Source organism: Saimiri boliviensis, chromosome 6, assembly GCF_048565385.1.
Source record: "Saimiri boliviensis isolate mSaiBol1 chromosome 6, mSaiBol1.pri, whole genome shotgun sequence".
In the NCBI taxonomy this organism is placed as follows: Eukaryota; Metazoa; Chordata; class Mammalia; order Primates; family Cebidae; genus Saimiri; species Saimiri boliviensis.
Window position 1 is genome coordinate 118,585,199 of NC_133454.1, and position 9,885 is coordinate 118,595,083.

At 47.2% G+C, this 9,885-nt stretch overlaps 2 protein-coding genes across 3 annotated transcripts in view; one reads left to right on the top strand and one right to left on the bottom strand.

Annotated features, from left to right (window-relative positions):
- DTX4 (deltex E3 ubiquitin ligase 4) overlaps nucleotides 1-4,571 on the top strand; it is a 44,473-nt gene extending 39,902 nt beyond the window's left edge. For both annotated transcript variants that reach the window (XM_074401519.1, XM_003920454.4), the window contains exon 9: nucleotides 674-4,571. In XM_074401519.1, coding sequence (XP_074257620.1) covers nucleotides 674-907 — 234 coding nt within the window. In that variant the 3' untranslated portion in view covers nucleotides 908-4,571. The remainder of the gene's footprint in view (nucleotides 1-673) is intronic.
- Nucleotides 4,572-5,571: 1,000 nt separating this feature from the next.
- MPEG1 (macrophage expressed 1) lies at nucleotides 5,572-9,123 on the bottom strand. The gene has a single exon (XM_003920163.4). It carries the CDS (start codon nucleotides 8,925-8,927, stop codon nucleotides 6,777-6,779), a length of 2,151 nt encoding a protein of 716 aa, XP_003920212.1. The 5' UTR covers nucleotides 8,928-9,123; the 3' UTR covers nucleotides 5,572-6,776.
- Between the last annotated feature and the right edge of the window lie 762 nt (nucleotides 9,124-9,885).

Consider the following 9,885-nt stretch of genomic DNA (forward strand, 5'->3'; position numbering starts at 1 on the left):
TGGACACTACTCTGACCAAGGCCTGGAACAGGGCGTTAGGCATTAGTCTTGCTCAACAAACATTTTTAAAATTTAACTGATTTAGAACATTCTACAGGCCCCAAAACTTTCTTTGAGCCTCAGTTTTCTCACCTACAGAAAATCAAAGTGCTCCAAGATGTCACTAGATAAATATTGCACGTCAGCTTTGGATAAATTAATACCACATTGAGGTAGTGGTGTGGTAATGAAGGGCAGAGCTTCAGAAGTTCTCAGATCACAAGCGCCTTCAACTCCTAGATTCTATCTTTCCAAATGCAGCCATTATGTTAGTAGATAACATTTATCAAGTAGTGCATTGTAGGCACTGGTGTGAAAATACTTTTCATGTAGTACCCAGTAAGATGTTCACAATCTTCAGAGGCAAATTGTACCACTGCCATTTCATAAATAAGAAAGTTAAAGTTCAGAGACATGCTGTAACTTCTCCAAGGTCACACAGTTATTCAGTGACAGAGCCAGAAGTCAGCCTCTAGCTCCCAAACTCCAAATCCAAATCTCTTTCTTTCCCCTGGGCTACTGAGAGCATCATGATGCAGGAAGGGATGGGACCCTTGGGCTTACTCTCTACCAAAGGATGGTGTTTGATTGCCCATGAGTGTCTGCCTTTCATGTCCCACTTTTGTCCCTCTAGGTTCTGAAGCTGCTGCTCGTGGCCTGGGATCGCCGCCTCATTTTTGCCATTGGCACCTCCAGCACCACGGGCGAGTCAGATACCGTCATCTGGAATGAGGTCCACCACAAGACAGAGTTTGGCTCTAATCTCACTGGCCATGGCTACCCAGATGCCAATTACCTGGATAATGTGCTGGCTGAACTGGCTGCCCAGGGCATCTCTGAGGACAGCACTGCCCAGGAGAAGGACTGAGGCGAGAAAAGCTTTGAGGTGGGAGGGGCCGTGGGGACTGCAGGACAGGAAGTGGGGAGAGTGAATCAATGTAGAAGAAGTTGGTGTCGTGCCCTCCCAACTTTCTCACCTCCCCTCCTGTCCTGTGTCCATCCCTCGTCCCTCCCAACCACAGGGGGAGCCAGACTGAATAAAGCGACATCATTCATAAACCTCATCCACACAAAGGGAGATGGGATGAGGGCCATCCTGGGTCTGTTCCCATGGAGTTTTTGGTGCTGGGTAGGCAAGAATCCCCTCCCTACCCCACCTCCAAAGTAGGGGCATGGTCAGCACACCCAGGACCATGGACACAATGCCCATGGACAGTGCCTGGGCATTTGGAAGCTGGGGTTTCTTGCCTCAGCTGGCTTCTTGCTTCTTCCACTCTGCTTTGAGAGTGGAGTTTCTGCTATTCTCTCCTCCGCTGGAGGCAGGGAGCTTTCACTGTGCAAGGTTGGGGGACAAAGGGGTGAACCGCTAAACTTCTGTGACATCAGAAACTGATGCCTTGGTGTAGAGCGAGGAAGCATGACTTCCCAAGAGGGTCAGAGAAGGAAAAGCCTCGGGGAGCACATTCTGCTCTCATCACAGCCCTTGGCTTCTCCGGGCCCTCCTCTCCTCCACACAGCTCTGACCTGTTCAAAGAGGCATCTGGTTCTCTCATGTGGATGAAGGGACTCTGGAATTCTTCCTTGGGGGTGGCATCCCATGATGCTCTTTCTATCCCCTCTCTGATCAAACCAGAGCCTGAGTCCCACTGAGTATCTGAACTGTCCTCAGGGAGAGGAGCCCACAGCCTTCTTCCCAACTCATTCTAGACCAGCTCAAAGATTCCATGAGTTTCATCAAGTCACTGTGAGTGGAGCCCACGCTGGGCTCTGTGCCCTCTGTGTCTGTGCATGCGTGTGTGTGTGTGGACGTGTGTGCATCCCTGGGCCAGCTTGATGGGAAGGCCCATCGTGTCTCTGCACTCTGTTCTGCAAGATGCCAAACCCCAGTTCTGATGGGGATCCAATAGTGAGACTGTGGTCCTTTGACGTTCCTCACCTGTTGCTAACCTATCCCATAGTGAACTGAAACCCCAATGGAGACAGAACTGTGCCTGGGGAGATGCAATGAGGTGAGGGCTGGACTCATCCTTTTATAGTTCTTTTCAAGACTGGATCAGAGGTCATCTCCATCCAGTCTTGTTTCTATGAAGGCTTCAATCTGTTTCCATACAAATTTGGTAATCAGAGCCCAGAGCTGCTGGGCTTCTCATCTCCCTCATCTATTATAGATTGACTTAGAGCAGGGAGGGAGCCTCTTTAGTTCATTTCTAATGGGATTGGGACCACAATATGGTCTGGTCCAATCTGCATCTTGGTTGTGTCCCAAGGCCCTATCTCCTCCCCAACATTCCTGTTGCCTTTGGCTCCCAGTAAGGAATGAATTGGGAGCCAGGGAGGAGAAAAGGGGGGATCAAGAAGGGAAACCCAATTCCCCCTTTGAAAGTGGGTTCTTTGAACTATGTGTTTGGGGGAAGTTCCTCTGGATACTAATTTGAATTTATATACCTCAAGTTTTGGGGGTTTGACGTATATATATGCATATATATTTCATAATATTTGGAAGGTTTTTGATGCTAGAAAAATGGAAACAAAAGAACCTTCAAAAATGGTACTTAGATGGGAACCGGAGGCCGAGCTTTCATAAAAGCCAGCAAGCCCCATAGCTGCTTACTGTTAGGCCTCCAGCCATTTTGATGTTGGTGTGGACAGTGGATTCACCTGCCTGTCACCCAGTTCTATGGATGTGCTGGTGCTGAGCCTTTGCTCCCTTTCCAAATGGCTGCAGGGACGTTGATCAGCTCCACCAGAGGGAGCTCTGATGGGAGGAATCATTCTGCCATCCTTGTCCCTGTATCTCTTGTCAGCAGGCAGCCCTTGTATCTCACCAGCCAACCAGGAGACTAGTCCCCAGCTTACTGCACCACAGGGCAATTTCCTGCCACAGTTAGGAAGGAAACACCTGAACTAAATGGAAAAGATATCCCTGTGGTTTTAATGTCACACCCGTGCCCTTTGTCAGGTTACCACGTACCAGAGATTACCTGGAGAGCCTCATGCCGTCTCTGCCTTCAGCACGCTGGTCAAGTATCTGCTGAGCTTCTTAGCTGCAAGGGTGCAGAAATAGGCTGAGGGTCCCCGGGAAGAAACACAATGAGGCAGTAGGAGGTGAGGAAGAAGAGAAGATAGATTTTCACAATGGAAGAAGGCAGTGGGGAGAGACCAGTTTCCCCACATTAGGCAGAAGAAGGTATAGGTGGGGAAGGGGGTGACCAGGAGCAGAAGGAAGAGGACTCAAGATGGAAAGGGAGCCACTATGCCCGTGGCAATACCACTTGGAGAGGTAGTCTTCATACCTTCAAGCCTTTCCCCCTAGGATTTGATTGTGTCTATGCCCCATTTCTTGTCCTCTCTGCTGATGCCCAGTAGGGGCTACCTCATCCTCGTGCTGTTCCTGTGTGGCTTTCTGGGCTGTAGTGATGTTGAATTTCCTTTCTAACACTGTGCCAGGCAAGGCAGGGAGCATTCCTCTGCCCTTTCTCTTGTGCCAAAATGGAAAGGTGTGGTCTGGATTTTGGTGAGAACCCTGCCAGCCAAGCCCTGTGCATGCACTACCTTGACACAGGGTGTTTTCCCACCAGAAGCCCTGCTGTGCTCTCCTGGCCTATTTAGGGGATTCCATGCCTTCCGTTTCCTGGTCGTAGCACCAGCAGCCTAGTTTCTCCCTTCCTGAGTCTCCAGGGATGACAAATTGGATTGGAGACAAACCTTGTCAGATGCTCATCCCCTAAAAGCTTCATTGTGTATATGTGGCTGTGTGTGCCTTTGTGTTTTCATTCTCTTCCCCTTTTTGTAAAATTTGGTCTTCTCTGTGGTTTTATACTTGGTTGAAAGTCCTCATCTTGGTATTGCACTGTTGTGTGCATGAGAAAATTGGGGGAAGGCTTGTGTGGTACAAGAAAAAAAAAAAAAAAAAAAAAAAAAAAAACCCTTTTCCTTGTTTGTAGTCCAGGCATTAGATTGGGTTTCTGCAAGAGGCAGGTGAATGTCCCAAGTGAATTGTTCTGTTTGTAACTGGAGTGTTTTGAAGTCCTTGGTGTTGCTCTGTGAGAGGACATCGCCACCTGGTGCTCATGAGGTGTCTGTGCAGAACAATAAATGGCAAATGAACAACCACAAAGTTGTTGCTGTTGTTGACCTTCTGCTTTTTGTAGATAAGTGCACCTATCTGTGAGGGATTTGGGTTACCTCCCTGAGTCTGTAAGCAATCACAAGCCCTTCCACTGGGTGGGGGAAGTCCTCCCCCTGACCACCTAAAAAAACATTTTCCCCATATTACCCACCCACACATTTGATCTGGCTAGCCTCTTTGTTCACCTAAAGGAACAGACCACATGGCTGGGAAAATGAGTAAGAGAACATGTGGGAGTTAAACCACCTTTAAAATCACGAATATTCACTTTTAAAGGTCCCTTTGCCTGACTACAATATAGTGTGTGTTTAAATTGTTTCCAAGCTGTTTCTCAAATAAATGTTTAATATTAATCATCTCAAAACTGACAAGAACACAAAAATAAAATGCAAATGAAGAGCCACCTTTGTCACCCAAATCTGTGTCTATTTCTGGTAGTATGTGGAATGTGGTTTTCTTGGAAGCCAGGCTTGGTCTCCCCACTGACCCCAGCCTAAGACCACCAGTTAGGAACCCAGGGCTTGGAAGTTAGAGCTTGTCAGCTTGTTCATCAGGTATCTGACTCCGCCAAAAGGCTTGATGAATGCAAACGGCAAATTCCCATGATCTGACTTCATATGCATGAGCCGTTGGGCAGAGAGTTCCTTAGTACATATTTTAATGCATATTTATGTGCAATCTTGTTAGTAGGAATATACATTTATAAAGAACTTTTCATTTCAATAGGCAGTTAGTGCATTAAAAGCCTGGGAATTGGGTGCTATATTTTGCCTTTCTGACTCAATAATCTTCAAAGAATTCATAGGAAAATCAGTATTTGCAGATAAGTGATTAGCTTGGCTAAAATGTAGAAAACACCCAGAACCCACAAAACACTCAGAGGTTTAGGAGACTGTTTTAATGCTTAAGGGGCAGGGTTAAGTGAAGGGGTTACAGAAATCAGTGTCTCTGGCTGAGCGGTCAAGAGAGCAGGGCTCAAATTCTGTGACTAACTTCTCTGTGTCTCAGTTGGAAATGAATGGGTGTCCTGGTTCCCACCTTCCCACATTCTGTAATGCTTCAAACTCCTTGGGGAAGGGCCTCTTCTCAGCCCAGGATCTTGATTGTGAACATTAACAAAGAGAACAGTCATCCTCCACAGAAGATAACTCCATAATGACATATGATTCAGTGAATAAACAGTATCATTAAACAAATATTGTAGCGGGATCATAAAAGTAGTGGAGGTAATTACAATCAGGAGTGATTGATATTAAAATTGAACACAGTCCCAACTATTGCCAGCTGAGGATCATGCCTCCTGCTAGATGCTCCAGGGCGCTCCATCTGGAACTGAAATAAACTTGAGGTGACCCCAAAGAGATAACACAAAATGGTGCTAGATGCCTTTTTCAGTTCATTTGAAAACATGGATTTGATCATGTCAGCTTCCTTTCTGCTGGAAAAAAAGTAGGGTGCATAATTGGTGTTATCTACTCTGTTTTGATTCTACAGAGTAAGTAAAACTTAGTTGTGGGCTTACTTTAACTTCTTGCCTTTTTTACCCTCAAATTTTTTTCAGTTTTTACCTGTTTTTCCTTATTCCTTGTCTCCAAATCATCCCTTCCTCTTTAACTCACTAATAGAAGTTTATGAATTAAAATATTTTCTGAGGACTTGATGACACTATTGAGAAGTCCAAGAGTGGTCTGGTCTAAGTGAGTCTTCGTCATGGGCCAGCTGGAAAAAGTGGAATTGGCACAGGCAACATCATTCTTTTCAGATGTTTTTGAGGTGACCCCAAGGAGATAACACTGTCAACACGGAGCCCTCAAAGTTAAAAAGCAGTAGCCAAGCAAGACTTATGTCTTTTCAGGGCTCTTCCAGGCTCTAAGACTGTGAAATTCAGACAGCTGTTTAAAAATCAAAATAGAGCCAGGCGCGGTGGCTCACACCTGTAATCCCAGCACTTTGGGAGGCCGAGGTGGGCGGATCATGAGGTCAAGAAATCGAGACTATCCTGGCCAACATGATGAAACCCCGTCTCTACTAAAAATACAAAAATTAGTTGGGCGTGGTGGTGGCGCACACCTGTAGTCCCAGCTACTCGGGAGGCTGAGGCAGGAGAATTGATTGAATCCAGGAGGCGGAGGTTGCAGTGAGTCAAGACAGTGCCACTGCACTCCAGCCTGGCACCTGGTGATAGAGCGAGACTGTCTAAAAAAAAAAAAAGAGGGTAGTTCTTACAGGCAGAAATTCTTAGAGCTCAGAAATTGGAAGCAGTGGCAAACTTCAGAGTAAATTCAGAGCTTCCAAATCCAAACATTAACACTCTCCTCTATTTTTACACAAATGCATTCAGGTGAAGACAGCAACACACATCGGGAAAGGACACCTGCTTCCTATTTTAGTCCCAGAATGGCTTTTGCTTCTAGTCCCAGCTGTTCACTCTCCCCAACCCCTCTTATCCATGTAACAATATGAATTTCCTGACCCAGACACCTAAACAAGAAGTCACAAAGTTACACCTACTTTTGGTGGCACTTGCCATTTCAATACTTAGGAAAACAGAGTGATCAGAAATGACCACACTGGTAGGAGATGAGAGAAGCCATTTTCGGGGAGAGATTTAAGCTGGACTCTGCACCTGCGCTGGGTCCAGGGTGTCTCCAGTTGCTACAGTGCCTGGAACCAAACTCTGCCTCTCTTCAATTGCCTGATAAGCTTTCTTCTTGAACTTCCGGGTGCTGTAGATGGCCAGGGTGATGACAACAGCCAGAATGGTGGTGACCCCCACTGTGACCCCAGCTGCAGCCCCTCCTGACAGACCACCACCATCCCCATGAATGACGTTCATGGCCCTCCGCAGCTCTGTCGGCTCTCCCAGCCTCCATTGGTGGGTGTGGGAGTCTTTAATCCAGGATCTTGCATTCTCAGAATTGGTCACTATGACAGTATTGGTGGCAGCCTGACTCATGAGGGGTGGCCGAGTGAAAGGTGGGAGCCTGGCAGGGGGCAGGGACCTTCCTGTAAAGAGCCCGGACTTGACACAGTAGGACACTTGGCATCCATCACTGATAAGGGCTAGGTGCTGGCTGAAGCCCCCGGGGCACTTTTTCAGAGACGGTGCCCCTAAGTCTTTGGATATAGCAGGATCCACCAAGGGGTTCCCAACTGTGCAGCTGAAGAACCCACCAAAGGGAACCGCAAACCTGCTTCCCAACTCATAGTCCTGAGAGGCACATACCTTGAGGTTTTCAAAGAGTCTCAGTGGAAAGTAGCCGGCTGGGCATGACTGTGCATTTGTCACGGGGTTTATGCTCTTACTGCTGAAGAGGCCCCCAAAAAGCATTCCTGAGTTTTCTGGTACTTGGCTACTAGCTGCACACCAAAAAGCCCTAAATTCAGCCTTTGCCACCTTGAACACATCTTCACACACCGTCTTGCAGAAGATGTGGAGGGTGCACTTCTTACGACACTCCAGGTAGTTGTAACCCTCTTCGTGGATCTGGGACAGCAGGTGCACTGCGGAGTAGCCAGAGGGGCAGGAGAAAGCACCAGTGAGTGGATTCTTCTGCTCCAACTTTTGGCAGAGGAGGACATTCTCATGCCCTGAGAGCTGAGTGCATTCCTGATAAACTCCACCAAAAGAGAAATTGGTCATTTTTCCTTCACAGGAGCCATCATCTGTGTTGGCCTGAAAATTGAAGTTGGGAGAATTGAGATCTGTGCAGCCAGGGTAGGTGTTGAACGCATAATAGCGCTTAATGGCAGTTTCCACCGTCTGTGACACCTTCTTCACCAGGGGACCTGGCAAGTCAGGCAGCATGTTGGGGTTGATGAAGAAATGCAGAGGCAGGCCAGTGCGGTCGATGGCCACCAGGTGGTTGGCGATGCCCTGCTGCCAAGCCTGGAGGGTGATGCCTGGGTAAAAAGGAACCCCTCCGATGCTCTGCACCCTGGAGTTGGTTCTGTTTGAGAGGTAGCTCTTGGTGAGGACATTCTGTGAGGCATAGTCCTCCTCAAATTTGAAGTTCACAATGTTTTGGAAGACAGCTCCAGCAGATGCGGTCACGGCACTACGACTGCTCTGGCTGTCTTGTAGAAAGGATGCCCTGATGTGGTCCTCCTGAATAAGAGCAGCCCCAGCATCCACACTGGTGATGACGTGGGTGCCATAGTTGAGAACCAAAAGTTCTGCCAGGTAGGTGGCCATCCTCGTCCGGTTGTTCTCTAGATAGTCAGAGATGTCCAGGAGCTCCTTCCTAAAACCCCAGGTTAGCTCTAAGGCTGGGTTGATTTTGACTGTGTAGATCAGGTTTCTCACCTGAACTCGGGTAGTAACAGCCTTGTCCTTCACTTGAAGGGTCTTCATTCTTTGGAACTCGGTGGAGAACTTGCCATTGACTTTGGAAAAAAGAGAGAGTTCTGTGTTGATGGAGTAGGACGTGCTGCTCTGGTAATTTGTCCATGATTCCAGGATTTCTGAGTTCATCTCCAGGTTGCTCTGTTTCTGGGGAACGGTGAAGATTTCATCAGGGATGATATACTGTCCATCCTCTGTTGTCCTGCAGTTGGTGTAAGTCAAGTTCATCACCCGTCCCAGGTCCACATTCCGCAGATTGTCCCAGCCCCCTCCAGGTAGGACTTCCAGGACAGGTAGTTTCAAGGCATTCTTGCATTTTTGAACTCCAACTTTATCTGTCTCTCCTGGAGGCTTGCCTGATTTAGCCCATCCTGCCACTGCCCAGAAGAGGATGGCAGCCCTGAAGCTGTTCATGGCCCAGACAGCCCAGCCACACACCAGCCCTACACAGCAGCCAGCAAGCTTCAGGCAAACTAAATAGGGAAAAAAAGTAGGCAATGAAGCAGAAAATTCAACAGTTCTCTGAAAGTTACAAGTTCCTCTTTAAGCTAATTTAATTGCAAAATGAGGAAACGAGAGTTGGCTGGAATATTAAACACCATCAGGACTTTGAAGAATGTATGCCATATTAAACATCCAAACACAGTTCTACATGCCTAACAGTTAACCATTCTAATTTTCCCCCAGCCCAGGCTGGTTACGCTGCTGCAGGGGTGGGCACTTAGGAAAAAAAAAAAAACAACCGTGACCCCACACCCTACTGCTTCCTCCACTAGAAAGTTTGGCTTTGCTTTTTGCTCACTCTCTTGGACTTGATGTTTCACAGTTTCCCTGACTGCTCTCTCTTGGGCCTCCAATACCAGTTTCCTTTTACTGGAAACACAGGCAAATGACCACATCACCCTTGCTGAAACACCCTGCCTCCACCATACCCATGCAAGCTGTCAGTCAAGGCCAGTTCTGGGTTTCCTATTTGCATAAGGGTGGAAGCTGTTTCCAGAATGAAAGGAGTGAAACTCTTGGACACTTGTCCCATGGGGTTCATTGTTATGAGTCATAACAGTTCTGTCTTTGGGGATGGCATTGTCCGGAGCAGAGTTGATGGGGCCTGAAGAGGATTCGATGCAATATATACTGGGAAACCCCAATTTGCATTATCCTAAACATTCAGAGTGAGGGCAAGGAATCCCTACACTGTGTTGTTTTTATTCAGATAGAAATATTCAAGACAAAACCACACTATAATCTAGATTTTGATTTATCAATGGCAGACAGGGGCCAAGGAACATATGTGTATGTGTTCACACATTTATATATCCTCTGTATGTGTGCATTTTACATGAAGTTGGTTCCTGTTATACCTTTAATTTTT